This window comes from Motacilla alba, chromosome 4 (genome assembly GCF_015832195.1).
Source record: "Motacilla alba alba isolate MOTALB_02 chromosome 4, Motacilla_alba_V1.0_pri, whole genome shotgun sequence".
NCBI classification, from domain to species: domain Eukaryota; kingdom Metazoa; phylum Chordata; class Aves; order Passeriformes; family Motacillidae; genus Motacilla; species Motacilla alba.
The window spans coordinates 10,929,646-10,947,353 of NC_052019.1; the positions used below are offsets into that span (position 1 = coordinate 10,929,646).

General features: G+C 38.2%; 1 protein-coding gene across 9 annotated transcripts in view; it reads right to left on the reverse strand.

Annotated features, from left to right (window-relative positions):
- The window catches only part of SORCS2 (sortilin related VPS10 domain containing receptor 2), a 538,926-nt gene that overhangs the window by 49,553 nt on the left and 471,665 nt on the right, over window positions 1–17,708 (reverse strand). For all 9 annotated transcript variants that reach the window (XM_038134561.1, XM_038134560.1, XM_038134557.1 and 6 more), the window contains exons 12-14: window positions 16,965–17,041; window positions 9,997–10,088; window positions 8,425–8,532 (exon numbers count right to left, since the gene is read on the reverse strand). In XM_038134561.1, coding sequence (XP_037990489.1) covers window positions 8,425–8,532; window positions 9,997–10,088; window positions 16,965–17,041 — 277 coding nt within the window. The remainder of the gene's footprint in view (window positions 1–8,424; window positions 8,533–9,996; window positions 10,089–16,964; window positions 17,042–17,708) is intronic.

Consider the following 17,708-nt stretch of genomic DNA (forward strand, 5'->3'; position numbering starts at 1 on the left):
GTTATATATCAAGATGATAGCAATTCATAAGCTACTGAAACCTTCCTCTTGATTAACTATATTTCATTAGAAAGCCATCAAATCAATTCTGTTGAAACTATAAAAGATGATGCTGTGATAAATAATTTTTGGAAGAAATTCCAATTACCTTGGAAATTAATTTACTTTTATTTGCGAGGATTTAGGATCCATAATTTTAACTTCAGTGTTTCAGTTGCCATAACAACTTTGTACATTTGTTCCTAGCTCATTTATGAGCACATAATTTTTTAATTTGATTGCATCATTTGATAAGACAGTTTAATGCAGTTTTTAAGCTAACTCATTTAAACTATTTGCCGGAGGATTGCTGGTTATTTCTGTTCCTGATAAAGCTCATAATCAGGCAGAGTTAATTTAACAGAAATTATGTGCAATGATAATCTTTTCCAGTGAATTCTGTTCAATAGACAAGATCTATTCAATAGAGACTTCTTGCTCAGGTGAGCAGTAGTAGCTGTGTCATCTCCTGTCTGTGTTTTGCTTTACTCATGAATACCTGAGAACGCTCAAAGACCTCAGAGTTGTGGGAGTGATCCTGCAGGATTTTCCCACCAAGGTCACAAAGGTCACAGGGGGAATTTATTCAGATGTTTAACGCAGCAACTAAAACTGCAAGTTTCACAGTTGTACTGAGGACTAGTGATGACAACTGCGTGATGCACAGTCACTTTTGTTTGAAATCAGAAGCCTCTTTCATTCTAGACTCACTGCCTTAATCTCCAAGTGCTGCACTGGCTTTTGCTCTCCTCCATATGAGTTTGCCATCAGCTGTGATGTGCAGAACAGGACGCTACAGCAGCGTCTGCACAGGGATGAGCTGCCCTGTTGGCATACCCAGCTAAATTCATATGCCACTTGGGGGTGGAGCAGGGCCTCTAGTTTTTTTGAAAGAGACTTCAAAAGTATAGAGCTACTGAGAGTAAAACCTAGGATTTGAATCAGGGTCAGTTGAGGACCCCACATACAGGTGAGATGGGCAATCTCAAGGGCTCTCTCTTGAATAATATGTCTAAATTCCTCTGGAGAGCACCTAAGCAAAGCTGTCCAAGCATGTACAAAATTCTTTACAGATCTAAACCTTAGTAGCTAACAGTGAGTATATGATCAAGCTATGAAAGGAAACCACACTATGAGAAATGCTAGTTAATTGTTTTAACAATTCTTTCTGTCTCCTTTTAAATGGAAGCACTCACAGAGCTTTGTCAAAAAATTATATTTATACCTTGTTCCGAATATGAGCTCTCCTTTCCAGCAGTAAATCATATGAGAAGGAAATAGAATGGTCAGTGAACTTATTGTTTTGGATATTTTCAAACTCTCATGTTTTGTATATTTTTTAACTCTCAGACCTCTCTGCTAATTTTTATAACATAATTGCAATTTCAGATTAAATATTCAATCTACCTTACAGTTCACTAGATATCAAAGACCATTTACATTAAAAAAACAGCATCTTCCTTAGTTATCTTCTACATAAAAGGATTTGTTAGAAGTCTCTTGTCAATTTATGGAGAGTTCAAAGAGCTGAGTCCTTTGCTTCACGTAAACCTTTACTACAAATGATGAAAATATCCCTGAAAAAGCAAATAAATGTGACAATCTTCTTTTTGTTCTGCCTGTTGTGGTTCATATTATTACAGTGTCTTTAAACATACAGCAAGACATGCCAAAATCTGTGTAGAAATTACCTAGCTGAGGAGTAAAGTCATGAGATGGTGGCAGGAAAGAATGTACTTTAGTGTAGCCACTGCCAACAGGGAGTGCTCTCGTTAACTCACAGGAATAATATTATTATTGAAAGATTTTCCAAGGGAATATGGGTTGGCAGAGATAGCCATGAATATGTCCTACAGTGACATTTAAAACCTACTATTTTCAAAGGAGAAAATGACAAGTGAATCTATATTAGATGAGCTTTCCTTCCAACAGTTGTCTTTGCTTCCATCACACCATTGTAAAATCAACAAAAACCTAGATAAGTCAGAGGGTTCCTTCTGGTAAAATGGGTGAAAGTAATGTGAGATTCAAACTGCAGTCTGTTACACATCAAGATTATAATTCAGCATATTTTTCTAATTCTCCAAAAGAACATAACAGAGGTCACATTTCAGTGGCCTTCCTAAATTGCAACTACAGAAATGATGAATGCTTCCATGTGCAAAAGTAGACACCTGCCTACATAAAGCAACTGCACATAAAAAGTGCTTGTGTATACAGGAGATCATGTGCAAATATGCTGAGACATTTATGATTTAAATGCCTTAAACTACAAACACATGCATATACTTAATGCACTAAAGAGAAGAGTAGGGTTTCTTGGTTGAGCTGGGTTTTTTGGGTTTTGGTTGGTTTTTTTTTTGGCTGCCAAAGTGAAAAATGAAGGGAGGAAACAATTTAGTTGAAATTGAACCAAAATATGTTTTTTCATTGTTTCCTGTTCCCATAAGCTAATAATTGCCATTCATTCTTTAATGCCAAAACATCTTGGTTTTAGTTCTTTTGGGGAAAAAGAACGGAAATGAATGCTTAGGTTCTGAGAAGGGCTGGGGAGAAGCAAAATGAGGGTGTTTCCACTTCATCCAGGAGTTCAGTGGCTCCATGATATCTGTGAATTACATCCAACATTTTTTCCCATCTATTTGATAAATTCCTGTCCAAGAACAACCTTTTAACACGTATGCTGTTTGGAAAACATTGCACATTTATTGCCTAGCCTTATGTCTTATGCAGAACTAAATACAAGGTGGACAATGAACAAAATTGTTTAAAGAGAAACATATGACACTGTAGAGGATAGCTTTCACATAATTCAACTCTCCGTTTTCATCTTACTTAAAGATCAAATTAATCTGGGATTCTTGCAAAATTTTATAATTCTACAGCTAATACTCTCTTTCCTACTCATATATTAAAAAAAATAGTCTCATCACAATTAGAAATTCTTAATTCAGACTTCACCTAGCAGAGCAAGAGTTAATAGACTACAGTCACCTAAATTGTGGTTCCTTCATTTTGAGAGCAAAATATAGTTTAAGGCCCCAACCAAAAGTAAATAAAGTGTTAAAAAAATTTAGTTGTTTTCTAAGTTTGTAATGGTTATTTATTTGAAATAGAAACTAAAAGGAAGCATAGTTAGGACCAAAGCTTAAGGTGCTCTCTCTGTCACAAGGGCTTAAAATTACACAAAGTCTATTCTGAATGAAAAAGTCACTTCACCGTTTTCTGTCCTTTCCTCCTGTAAATAGGGACAAGATGATAACAGATTCTTACAGAACAGGGATTCCTAACTTTTCAGTTCCTCTTACTCCAATATATTAACAGATTTGTCCTAAAAATGTATTAAATATGGGCTTTAAAGCGACACTGAAAGCATCCTGTTCCTGTGCTTCTGATGACAATATAAAACTACAAGGAAAGAAATTTAAAAAACAAACTTTACCCACTAAAGTTCTTTTGAGCAGAGTGAGAAACTGGGGCAGTACCATGTCTTGACTCCAAGGTCACAAGTTGGTGGTGACACTGCAATGCTTTGACTTGCTCTGCTAACATCTGTGTCCACAGAGATGGCAGCAAAAGCATTAGGCTTGCTGCTAAGCAGAAATCTGTACATCTGCATTAGCTGATACCTAGATTAGATTGGAATAGAAGCAGTTTGCTTTTCCAATGCTTTTTCACCATGCTCCCTCTATCTACTCTCAGATATGTTCCTTCTCATGCAGAGAGCAGAACAACCATTTCATAACTGAGCAATGATTCTCCTTCAAGACATTAACAAGCTGAAAAGAAAACCTAGAATTTTCCTTCAGAAATCAGCTGAAATTCTCCATCATAATGAGGCTTTATCTACCTTTTATCTACTTTTATCTACATTTTATAAGTGTTACAGTATGAGGAAGTCAGCAGAGAAGAATTCAAAACTCAGGGAAGTACTTTTACCTAGAAAGATACCCAAAGAGAACAGGAAAAGGAATTTCCTGCCATGTGAGACAATAAGCTCCACAAAGTACATGTAATGTTGACTGCTATTGATGTTGTTAAAGGTGAAGTTTACATTCCTAGAAGAATCAACAGTTACAAAAATCCAGATCGCTCTACCTAATATCTAACACCTATTAACATTAACCTGGTTTTGAGTAAGTTAAAATTAGAATATCTTCCTCTTTCCGTGATCACCCAGGAACCCAAAGGAACACAATGGGCATTCAAGACAGCAAAACATGTATGCAGGAGTTCAGAGATGTCATAAAGCTCCCAGCAGCATCCAAAGTTGTTATTCTATGAGACAATAAAAAAAAATAGCCCTCTGGAAAAAATACAATTACCCACAAGGAAGATTTTGATTCTACCTGACATAAAGAAAAGCAGTTCTTTTACGTAACCGCTTATTGGCCTTTTAAAAGTGGCTATGGTCTGTGGCACCATAGGTTATTGGGCCTACTGGGTTTACACTGCAATCTAAATAACCTGGTTTGGGAAACACTCCCAGAAGCTGAGATGTGATTTAGAAGCATTTTCAACAGGATTGAAACTTTCATTACATTAACTATTTCCTCTGGAGAGGAACATCAATATTTCAGACGCACAACAATTCTTCCTTTTGCACTGAGTTAGGCCATTACTCAATCCAGTATTAGCAAGTAATTTTTTCCCAACTATAAAATATTGTTCAGTATTGTTCATCTGTGTTGCAGTAACTTTCGATGTTACAAATTTAGAACAAAATAAAACCTACTAGTCCACGCACTATTTTGATGAAAATATACTAGTTGACAAAAGGTCTTAGCAGACCTTACTTATTAATTTAGCAATAAATACTGGATTTGAGCTCCTCATTTAGAAGTTGATTTGAACAGATCAAGTTTCACAAAATTTATGAATACTTTATTCCTTTTCTTTTCTAAACTCCCAACTAGATCTCTTTAGAAATGGAAATCTAGACAGATTCAAAACAGAATGAGTTTCCTAAAGTTTTTTAATACTTTACCACTAAAACTCCTAAAAAGCTTAACTAGGTCTTTTGCAGAGCACAATTGAATAAAATATATTTTCCTTAGCATTTGTTTGTACATATGTTGAATACTGCAGGGGATTTCAATGAATGATTTAGATTAAGGTTGACTGACAGATGACAACTGAGTTTTATGAAAACTTTTGACAAGTCAACATTTGGCTTTCCTCTCTATTTTGGAGAAAACACAAAACTTTCTGAAATGAAGAATTGAGGCAACCAGGTTCACATTTTCCTGTTTCTTCAGTAATGTTTACTAGACCACTTCATTTTGGAATGGAAAACAGGAATGAGTGACATTCCTGAGGGGTCAGTATTGGGATTAGGGCAGTTTAACGCCTCTGCTGGAACATGGACAGTAGGATCAAGTGCTCCCTCAGAAAATCTGCCAATGACACCAAACTGTGTGGTGCAGTCAAAACACTGGAGGGAAGGGATGGCCATCCAGAGGGACCTTGAAGGCTTCAGAGGTGGGCCTGTGTGAACTTCATAAAGTACAACAAGGCCAAATTCAAAGTCCTGCACCTGGTTTGGGTCAATCCCAAGCACAAATACAGGCTGAGTGGAAGAATGAATTAAAAACAACCCTGATGAGAAGGAGTGGGAGGTGCTGATTGACAAGGAGTTCAACATGAGCCAGCAGCATGTGCTCACAGCCCAGAAAGCCAAATTTATCCTGGGCTGCATCCATATCACTGTGGGCCTCAGGGCAAGAGAGAGGATTCTGTCACTCTGTCCACTCTCATGAGACCCATAGTGCTGCATCCAGCTCTGTCTGGGTCCCCAACACAAGAAGGGTGCAGAGGCGTTGGACCATGGCCAGAGAAGCTGTGGATACTCCATCTCTGGAAATGTTCAAGGCCAGGCTGGATGGGGCTTTGAGCAAGTTATTCTAGTAGGTGTCCCTGCCCATGAGAGGAGGAGTGGAACTAAATAGTCTCGAAGGTCCCTTCCAACCCAAACCATTCTGTGATTTCATGATTCTGGATAAATTAAAACAGAACTGTAATTCAAATGCAAGCCACTTACAAGTCCAGTCAATATCCCACACACCATGCTGGAGAATGAGAAGGCTCTTACACACAGACCGACTTCAGTGGAACCAGGATTTTAGCTTAACAATCAATTTCAGGACACATAAAATATTCTTTGACTCTTTTGTGAGCTTATTCTAGAAGCTTTAAATGAAATACTATCTATTCCTTAATTTTCCTGCACATTTTTTCAGTTATTACCTTCTCACTTCAGAATTATGCTATCTCTACTAATTTATGCAGATTTTGACATCATACTCTTTATTCAAAGTCTTTATTCAAGCACATTCCATACCAAAGGATGAAAATCAAATTCCCATACATTCCCAAAATATATCAAACTAGGTCCCTGGCAATAGATTTGGGGATTCCTCAATTAATTTATTGCCATTACCATTTACAAGGTCCTCTCACCATGTTCTACAAGGAAGAAAATTCTTTCTAACAAAATGAAAAGATGGAATAGTTGATTTCTGGTTTTTTTTCCAGGGAATCTGAATTTCTCAAAAGCAACAAATCACTGTAGATTAAGTCAAGCACAATAACTTAGTACAAGAATAGGTTTTCAGGAAAAATGAACTAAGCCAGACAGAACGACAAAAGGTCTTGACACAAAGTCAGATAGAGCACCACTGGGCTGACAGCATCACCCTGAAGGTAAAACAGTCAAAGCAGTTGGAGAGACAAGTTGATACAATGGCAACAATGAAACACATATTGCAGGTTTATTCTTCATATTGTCTTTAGAATCTGGTAAGAAATTTGCACGTGTCTTCAGGGCCAGTCTGTGCTATTAAATGTTTGATGCCCTCCATGCTCAGTAAAACCAGCTAAAAAGGAAGATCTTACAAGCCTGACTTTACACACTAGAGTCAGACTCTTGCTGTGCCTTTAGACATATGCAAGTCACACGATGCTTTTGTTAGTTTGGGCTCATGTACCAAATCTAGCTGCAGCTGCATGTATTTTAGATAGGTGATTTTAGAAAGGCATCATGTTTTACAAGAGCTCTTTAGCCCATTCAGCCAGATATTTAAGCACATCTTCACAGAATCACTGCTTTTAATGATACTTAATAAAGGAAAAAACCCAAGCCCAGAGCATTCAGTCATCACACATCATTTTATCTGCCAGCAAGTACAGTTTGGGATAAGCTTTTGATCCATCTACTTTTACTGAAATCAATGGAAATCCCTCATTCAGAGGCAAAAGTGTCTCCATGTGGCAGATATTATATCATAAATAAACCTGTATTTGAGAGAAGAGGAAAATGATGGGATAATACTGTTCTTCTCAGGTTATAGATGCATAATGGAGGATAAATGGGGCAGTGAAGAAAGAGAGAAACAACCAACAGACCAAATGCCACGTCTGCACAGCGCAGCGCTATGAACTTGGCACAACCTTTGAAGTACAGTGGGTAGGATTTTTGCTTTGCTGAGGGTCCTTTATACACTGGGCTATTAATTTATTTTGCCTTTGGGAAAATGCTACTGATACATGTCAAAGGCAGCTCTATTTGTAACCCCTGGGAGAAAAAGCTTGTCACGAGCACACTGAGCTCCATATAAAGAATCACACGAACTGTTGCAATAGGAGCACACACAACAACCTGCGTGCATTGCCCTAAATGCACTCCCCTCTCTGGCTGCAGGCAGCATGTGCCTTTCTCCCTTACTGGACAGGTGTTTTTTACTCTCAGACATTTCTAAAATACTAGCATTTATCCTAGAGATGGAGTAAAATGTGCAGCTCAGATCCAGATGTCCCTGATCCTTTGGAAAAAGACAGATAAACAGGATAAACAATTCTGAGTTGCAGAATTTGGTTATTTTTAACTCTATTCACAGCATCTGCCTCTGTCACTGCACAGAATAAAAACAAATATTTGATAGCACAGTGCTTGGTTACATCAAGAACTGCAGTGTTATTTGCTAAGACAATACTATAGTTATTTACACAGTGAAGACAAGAGATGTTTAACATTTTTGATGTCTGACTAAAAATCTGTAGAAAAAAAAAAAAAACCAAGAGGAAATAGTTATTTTTTCCCCTGCATCTTTCAGATTTGTAAAGCAGTCCTATTATTCCACTCTCCCCAGTGGTAACTTTGCAAGATTTCATCTGAACATTATCTTTAAAATCTGAAATACTGCAATCAGATGATTTCAAAGACAGGTTACATACCACGGAGGTTCAGACATTACTGTAAGTGTCTGTGTGACTGTGAGAAGCAAAAGCCACTGACCCAAGGACCATCTCAAACATGCACAGCTGAAAATCCATGCAAATGCATACACAGAGAGAGCCCTGAAAACAGAGGTGAAACCAAAACCTTACGTCATGACCAGTGTCTCATCTCCAGGTTCACTAAGTAGTCCATCTACAAAGACGGAAGTGCTGGTAAAATTATGTGTGCTCCAGGTCTGGCCTTCATCTATGCTGAACCTGTAAAAAAGCAGAAAAGGCTTTCATTTACAACTGTTGGTATACAAAGCAGAATGAACTTTAAAAATCCCCTCATTACTGAAGCTTAAGATTTTCAATCACAACATAGAGTGTGCCTAGACAGTGAATGATATTAATGTGATCTTCACTCAGCAACTTATCCAGGGATTCACAGTTTTTTGAGAAGGTGTAATAAATTTTCCATAAAATAAAATTCCTCAGGTAGAATAAAAACTGAGCTCTATCAACAAATTATCTTGTTACCTTGAAGGTTCAAAATCAAACTATTTCACATTTCATTCTTTCAAGTAGTCTCCGATCTATAGATCTGTTAAGCAGAGGCCAGTGAAACATGAGAGGCCAACTGCTAAAACACGGGAGGTGCACTAGCTCCAGGCATCAGTATGAGGGTGGCCCTTCACGGCTGCTACCATTCACTTAAACATTTGCAAAAGATATTGATGACTCAGCAAAACATATTTCAAATGTGCATCCCAAAACTTATAAGTCGAAGTCTCTTTTTTCTGTACATTTCCTTCAGGTCTTTTGGACAGTGGGTTAATGATGGCTTTCAGTCCAGACAACCAGATGCAGAGCCTAGTTCCTATTCATGTATATAACACAACTCTGCAAAAATGAGCCAATTCTCAAGTGATAAAGATGTCTTTTTATGTCTTTTAATGGCTTCTTTAAAGATGTATTTTTATGCTGAAGATTATAATTCTGTGTGCCATTACACAAGGTTACCATGTTTTGCTGCACTATCATGCAGTCTAAAACTTGATATTTTATACCAAACTGCTTTGCACAAGCCTTTGCTGCCAAACAGGCCGAGAAGGCCATTTGCTGCACTGTCACCTAGGAGAAGATCTATGCACACTGCAGTTACTTTGTGCATGAATATCTCGGATGAGCTGTGATTCTGGCACACCAAATTACAAAGCACATAAGCCCAAAAAAGTCCTTCACCTATTGACTCCCAAACTCTACCTTAAATTGCTCTTGCCAGAGAAACACAGGACTATTCTCCAATTTCCCTATGGCCCTTGAAGAGGACAGAGACTTTACAGTATCAATGAACTCTCCTGGCTGCACACCTAAGCCACATATGCAGCACAGGCTGAGCATCACTGACTCGTACTGCTGGTGCCAACCAGCAGCAGATAAACAATTATGCTGAACACACCTTCTACTGTAGAGTTCCAGAACACTCTTTTAAGCAAAAATGCCTACTCTGGTGCAAGAAAATTTTATTATGATTAATGCATGATGCCATGGTATCTTCAGCACCATGAAATAATCTTAAAGTAAATATCCAACTGCATTTTTGTTGACTCAATGAATGTTAAGTTGACTCCACCTGTGCTTCATACATGATCACAATGAAATGCTTATCTTAAACTCTGAACTTTGCCTGAGGTCGTGAGTACACAACAGCTCTACTCTAATTGACTGTAGAATTACTTGAGTATTTTCAGAGGAATAGAGGTGTCTTTGATAGCCACAATAACTCCACCATGGTCCAAGTACAAGATGTGGTGCTCTTCTTCAAAGACCTGCAAGTCAGACAAAGAAAGGCCAGCTAAGCAAATGTAAAAAACAGCTGAAATAAAATGAACAAGCAAACAAGAATTAAGAGACTTATGTTTTATAATGCCCACACTTCAAATCGAAAAGAACATAAAAGTAATGTTAAGTCTTATATTTCTCCCAGCTGTAAAAGAAAATAAAGTTAAGTAGGTGAATCAGAAAATGTTCAGGGTCAAATCACAGTCAGATTAAACTGCCTAAAGTGATTTTAGCCCAAGCTTATATTTCTCATAGCATGCATTCTGCATTCCTTCCTGTTATATATCACCAAGTGACCCATCACCTTACTTTGGTGTTTGCCATATTCTGTGTATCCTCCAGAATAAAATGCTTTGTAGTTTAATTCTAAGAAAAAAAGGAAAAGTACTGCTGTCCGTGACTTTCTCACATATTCCCCAGAACTACCAGAATGTGAAATAATTAGTGCAAGCATGTTTTCTGCATTTCCAGTGTCAATGAGTTTAAGTTTAAATATTATGTGATGTCCCATGGAGACCACTGTGAGTTTGGAATCAAGATACATGTAATATTGATTTAATGATATAAAGGACTAAAAACAGCATAAATTGTTTTAATTCCTCTTCTAGAGGCTATCAGCAGTGTTAAAATAAAAGCACCTTTCCTGTTTTACATCTAAAATCTGTTTTAAGACAGGATTTACTTTTGTTATTAACCTCTGTAGTTCATTAAACACAAGACCAAGTGATATGTGAGAATTATACACACTTAGCCTTTATAGACAAACATGGAGTCTCCCGTATGCTTTGACAAAGCAAAGGTGAAAACAATAAAGGTTAGCTTTACTTTGCCTTGTAAATGAAAAAATACTGACAATACTAAATTATTTTCCTTTTTTTTGCAAAACTAAATGCTACATTTAGAGGATTTCTTAGACTGAGCTGGAGCTGGGGTGAAAATATCTTACAGCACACTCACAACTACTTCAAAAATAGGAAGGATTTTATATGGGTTGAGAACTCAGTCTTCCTCTCATCTAGTAAGAACATATTTTATGGGAATCCTGAGGCTTCAAGTGTCTGATCAGTTTTTCAGTGTTGCCAATTTACAGACAAAACCCTGATACGAGGCACTGATAGTCCAACCTACTCATTCCCCCAGCTGTGTATTTTAGAAGAGAATTCAGTAAAGGACAGACATTAATTTTAGATGCACTTCAAAAGGATGAGATCAGCCGGAGTCAGATAAGCAAGCAGAGTTTTGATCCTCCTCTAAACTTTGTTTGAACTTTTCATCAAACCAAAATGCTGGGACACCAAGTCTCCCATAGCTTCAGCACCAAAGATAAAGGAAGCTGATACCTGCAGCCTTTCCCAGAAAAGCACCATGGTGGGTCTGCACGTTGCATTTTAATAACCCTGCTTTAGCACACTATAAAGCACAGAGGACACACTACTGGCATATTAATGCAGTTGTTATTTCATGCTCTTCTTGCACACACTTCCAACTTTTTATAAATGAAATGTATGAAAGCCTTATGAAAACAATTCTTCGTCTTCATACATTGAAAAGAATGAACAGTTTCATGCCTGCTTATCACAAAAGTAAATATTTATCTCTACTTTCTGGTAAAAAACCCAAGACAAACAGTTTGCAAAGGATCGAGGCAAAGGTGGTCCCAGTAACAGAGATGAAGTTCAGACCTATGAAGATGAGATATGTGAGTTCACAGCAGGCCACAAGTTCTGATATACATCTCTCCAATAACTAAAGCAGGAAATAAATCTATTCTGATCCTTACTAGTAGCCAGCCACTACAGAAAAAGTTTTTTATAATCTATTTCTGTAATTTTTGTGCATGTTTTGTGCTTTATAACCACAATATCAGCTTCTATTCTATCCTCTTCCTTCTGCTCTAAATGCTTTTCTTCCTACATCTATCCCAACACTTCAGCAGCTATTTCAGGCCAGAATATCTGTTGGAAGTAATTGAGACAGCTCCATGAAATCAGTGAGAGCATATTTAAGTGGTCCTAGAGAAATAGATGCCATACAATTTTACTTCGCATTACAGAACTTGCAAGAATAAACAAAAATTCCTGAGATTACTTTTTTAATTTCATCAAGTGATATCCATTACTAAATTTAAATCTGGAAACAGAAGCTTTTCTACACAGAATGAGCCAGTTGGACATTCTCAGGGTTGAAAGGCTGGAAATAGATCCTTTTTTGTTGTGCTTAGAAGTGTTACCATCTATCTCCTAAGACGCCTGCAGGAAAACATGCATTCTCACTTAACCAAAGGTTTTCCAAGTTGCTTTGATACACAAGGATTTGACATAGATAAATAATATTCTAACAAAAAACCACCAGACTAAAGCTCCAGAGGTCTAGATTTAGTTCCTAGACATCCAAAAGGCTTTCTGTGTAACCTCATTAGCTTTGCTGAACATTTTGTTGCTGCAAGAGCTACTCTGGTAGCAGATCAAATGTGAAAAGTTTATTATTGCTGACTTTTTCCTTTTATTTATGCCATTTTCTTTGAAATGCAGACCTTTCTCTTATTCTTTGCTGTATAAATACTTCGCTGTATTTCAAGTACAGTGTTGTAACAGATGCTGTTAACATAACAACGGCAACCAGACTTGTGAACAGAAATCAGTATTAAAACAAAACCACTCATACGTATACATAAGGTAATCCTTAGCACTTAACAGAGTATCCTAATATTTCATGTTCATTAGCACATTTTATTATATTGTTTTCCTGGTATAATAGACAGAGAAATCTTTCAAATAAACATGAGTTCACCTTAGGCTACATCTTCATGGTCCACTTGGCACTTAAATTAACAGTTGGACTTAGTGATCTTAAGTGTCTTTTCTAACTTTAATGAATCTATGATTCTAAGCCCACATATTTCATGATAATGTCAAAGTGAGATTCCTTTCTTCTGCAGTCCAGCTCACGGCATGGATGTTTAAGCTGCTTGCCAATCAGCTCCTAAAGCACTACTGCTATTTACAGTGCAAGGTTGTACAGTCCATAGCCACAATTGTCAGTTTTCTTCAAACAAAGACTGATGGTTTCAAGATATGCCAACAAGCAGCTCAACTATGCAACAGAGAGGTAGAAGAACAACTGGAACCAGCACAAGTGGTATTGTGGTTATTTATAATAATAATTCTTGGTTTTGCTTTTTGTGTGAGCAGACACAGGCAGGATGCAGGAACAACCACAAAACCACAGATGAAATGCAATAATAAATTTATCCTCATTACCTGGCCAACCAGGGGAACCCTGAAGCAGCACCTGGGCAAAGACATACAAGTGGGGATGCAGACACTGCAGAGCTTAGTCCATGCCAGAGGATCACCCAGCCCACTGTATTGTAGAGGTTTGCACAGGTGTAATTTACCACTCTGCTTTGGTCCTTGCAGCAGCAGGGCAGGGATCTCAGCCATGTTTGACACTGTGCCTCTATCACAGGCCTATGTTATCTAAACACAGCTGTTTGACTTGTCCAACACAGAAGGCCAAAAAATTAATACTGTGATATATGTGGATTTTGACACCTGAACTGCACATCACTTGACTGTGTTTACAGTCCTCCTCACCAACCTTCTGATTTTTCCCGAACATTTCCATTTATCACCAGAATTTACTTAATTTCAAAACCTCTTATTTAGGCATTCCTTTCTGTCTATGAACTCTGGCTGTGTTTATAGGGAAGTCTTTCTGAACCCTTTTATGGCCACATCAAATGCAAGCTATGGAAGGTTTGATGCTGTCTCAGAGCCCACCATTGAATTACAGGATCTTTGACCTTCCCTACAGTCCTATAATCCACAGTCCTATGAACCAATACTGCTATTATGTCAAGAAAGTTTTAATTAATTCCTTGCACTGCACCTTCCCCTAAGTCTCTTATGTTTGCTTTTCTTCATTCTCTGTCTCCACACACAAGCAGAGACTGCTCCTCTTCTCTGTACACAACTCAGCAACATCATGTGAGCTTGTGAGAAAGGTGCCAGACCCTCACTCATGACAACCACAAAGTCTCCAAGGCAGAGACTTAAACTCAGACAAAGTGTTGTGCCAAAGCACAGGACTTCTCACAAGACCTGCAATTTACTGAATTATCTAAATTCCTGTATCACCTGACTGAAGCCTTCTCTTTTGTTGTAAGAACTCCAGCAGAGAAAGGAAATGTGCCGCTGTCCTCTGGGAGAATCGTTTAATTGTGCACAGTGAGGCCATGAAATACATAAAATAATCTACAGTTTCATTCTGATCGCAAATATCAGAACTGAGCGAGCTCTTTCAAGGGCTTCATAGGAGTTTCAATTAAAATAAAGCTAGCAATGTTGTTTGACATTTTGACTGTCACAATGAGGGATCAGTTTGTGGTTGATTTTACAGCATAATTAGGCACCTTAGGGTCAAGTTGCAACACATATAATTTACCTGTGTGTCTCTACAAATAAAAAGCAGTGAAAACACGAATTTGATCTCATTCCTCTTTTCTTCTTATTTTTCACCCCAGAAAAACTATAAAACTTTGGCAAATGCTGACAAGAAATTATGAGAGGCCTCTAAGAAGTATTAAACAACACAGTACCCACTGTAATTCCTGGAAGGTTTTTGCATTTAAACACCTATTTATTGTATGCTAGATTTCAAGATGGAATTTGGTATAAAATTTTATCTTTTAGCATCAAAGGACATTATCATTACAAAAATAACCCAATTCTTTTTAAAGTACTCTGTGGAGTATGAATGGAACCCTACAACAGCAATATAAGAAACTGTCTGTATTTTTCTCTTTAAACCTCATATTCCCCAAGCTCATTCAATAACACTACTGAGAACATTTTCAGACTTAATAGTTCTAAGAAAATAACAAAATTTTATTTCAGCTGAACACTACATCACTAATCAAAATGAAATTATTTTTTGAAAACATTTTGGTCCTTTGAGGGTGCTTTTTTTTTATCCTGGATATATATTATAAGTAGAATCTATATGATATTGTGTATTGTTGCTATATACATATATAGAGAAAGAAAATACCTCTATGCTGAGTGCATTGGGTTTGCACAGCATGGTTTTGGTAGCAGGTTAGTCCACTGGGGTGGCTTCTTTGAGACACTTCTAGAGAAGCTTTCCCACATCCTACAGCCAACACCAGCCAGCTTCAAGATGGACATGCCACTGGTCAAGGTTGAGTCAATCAGCGACAGCAGCAGCACCTTTGGGATTATGTATTTAAGTGCGCAACAGCAACTACGGCAGGAATGAAGAGGTGAGGATATGAGAGAGGAACAGCCCTGCAGACACCAAGGTCTGTGCAGAAGGAGGGGCAGGAGGTGCTCCAAGTGCCAGAGCAGAGGTTCCCCTGCAACCTCCAGTGGTGAGGCAGCCGTAGCCCTGCAGCCCACAGAGGTCCAGGATGGAGCAGAGATCCACCTGCAGCCCACAGAGGTCCAGGATGGAGCAGAGATCCACCTGCAGCCCATGGAGGACTCCATGGTGGAACAGGTGGACATGCCTCAAGGAAACTGGAGCAGGTGGATGGCTGAAGGAGGCTGTGACTCCACAGGAAGCCAATGTTGGAGCACGTTTGCTGGTAGGACTTACGATCCCAGAGGGGACCCATGCTGGAGCAGCCTGCTCCTGAGGGGCTCTGACCCATGGGAAGAACCCATGGGAAGAACCCACTCTGGAGAACTCATGGGGAACTACAGCCCATGGAAAAGACTCATGTTGGAGAAGTTCATTGAAAGCTGTTCTCCTGTGGGAGGGACCCCACACTGGAGCAGGGGAAGTGTGAGGAGTCCTCCCTGTGAGGAGGAAAGAGCAGCAGAGATAGGTGTGTTGAATTGACCACAGCCCCCATTCTACATCCCCCTGTGTGGCTCAGGATGAGGAGGTAGAGAATTAATGAGTAAAGCTGAGCCCATGATGAAGGGAGAGGTACAGGGAAGCTGTTGTAAGATTTGGGTTTATTTCTCACTATCCTACTCTGCTATTAATTGGCAATAAATAAATATCCCCCAAGTCAGGTCTGTTTTGCCTGAGGTGGTAAGTGGTGACCAACTTCTCCCTGTTCTTATCTCAAGCCATGAGTTTTTTGTTATATTCTCCTTCCCCTGTGCAGCTGAGGAGAGCAATGACAGAGGTTGGTGGGTACCTGGCATCAAGCCAGGGCAAACCCACCACGCTGAGAAAGAGCAGCTTAGGAAATAATACATGAGAAAGGTGAAATGCTTCAGCTGACAACTAGTCACTGGAAGAAAAAGCCATCCAGAATTCAAGTAGCATTATGATATCACTGTTCTCTTTTTAACACTTTGGTATTTGTAGTCCCTGAATTTAATAAATCATGAAAAAGACTTACAAATTTTTATTATTTTTTGAAAATATCTTTTCACTCTCTCAGTTTCAATGAAGAAAAAGTTTATGCTTTAGTAACAGCTTTCAGACTATGAAGCAAAAGAATTTTTGCCCTTGTACCTAAGCTATGTCTTTTAGCTCAGAATGTTTGTACTGCAAGATCTTGCCCAAGTCCACTTCATCATTAGCATAGGAAGATTACTTAAATTATTAAAAACCTAAACAGACACAATGTTTTTTGCATAAGATACTTACAGGATCTTTAAAGAGACCAAAATATTTGAACTTCAGCAGAACCTGACAGCCTGATCAATTTGAGTCCTAGAAAATCACCTCCTTAATCTCTTAGTTTCCAAGCAAAGTGGAGGTAATAATACCACCTCCTTCAAAAGAGTGAGTATCTAAAGATTAGCTAAGCATTACATAATTCATCACATTTGGTACATTACAATCATTTCCAGGTTCCTTTGATGATTTATGCCTCCTACCTGACGCCACGTGTTCCCACAGTCAGATGTTATGTACATCTCTTCTTTGTATTCGACCAGCTGGGACCCCAGGTTACCTGTCACAAAAGAGGAGAAAACAAGGGTTGCATCCACATGAGCAAGCCAGAATGGATCTAGCCCTGATGCCAGTCTGAGGAAGAAGATTCCAGGTCAGAGCAAGAACTAAACACAGTTGAACAGGCTTATTTAATTTCTGGTAGAACCAGCAAAATCCTTTAAAAACACATATGTACAATTTCAAAGTCTTCCTTTCCATTGCTAGGCTGCCCATAGGTGGAAGCAATGAAGCTGGATTCTAATACCAAAATGCAGAAGTCAGACCAACATTTTAGTTTTGTTGCTGCATGCTGAAAATTTATTATGAAACAACATGTATTTAAGATGTAAGTACAAAACACATCCATAAACTCAGAAGCTTTAACCTTAATAATATTTTGTAAAGTTATTCATATCGAACTCAAGCTGTTAAAATGAAATATTTTATCTTTAAAACTTGATGAAGTGGTAGCTAGACTAGAATCTGGTGAAATATGCAATATGAAAAGAGGGGACAGGGCTTTTGAAAAAGAGTAAATACAAATGAATTGAAAGCAGAATTATTTGATTAACCTAAATATTAAGCAGAAAGTTACTGCATATATTGATAAATAGCACTGAGGAGAATTCAGTTAACTGAATTCAAAGTTAACAGAAGTGTTAAGCTTGGGGAAGATGATAGCAGAT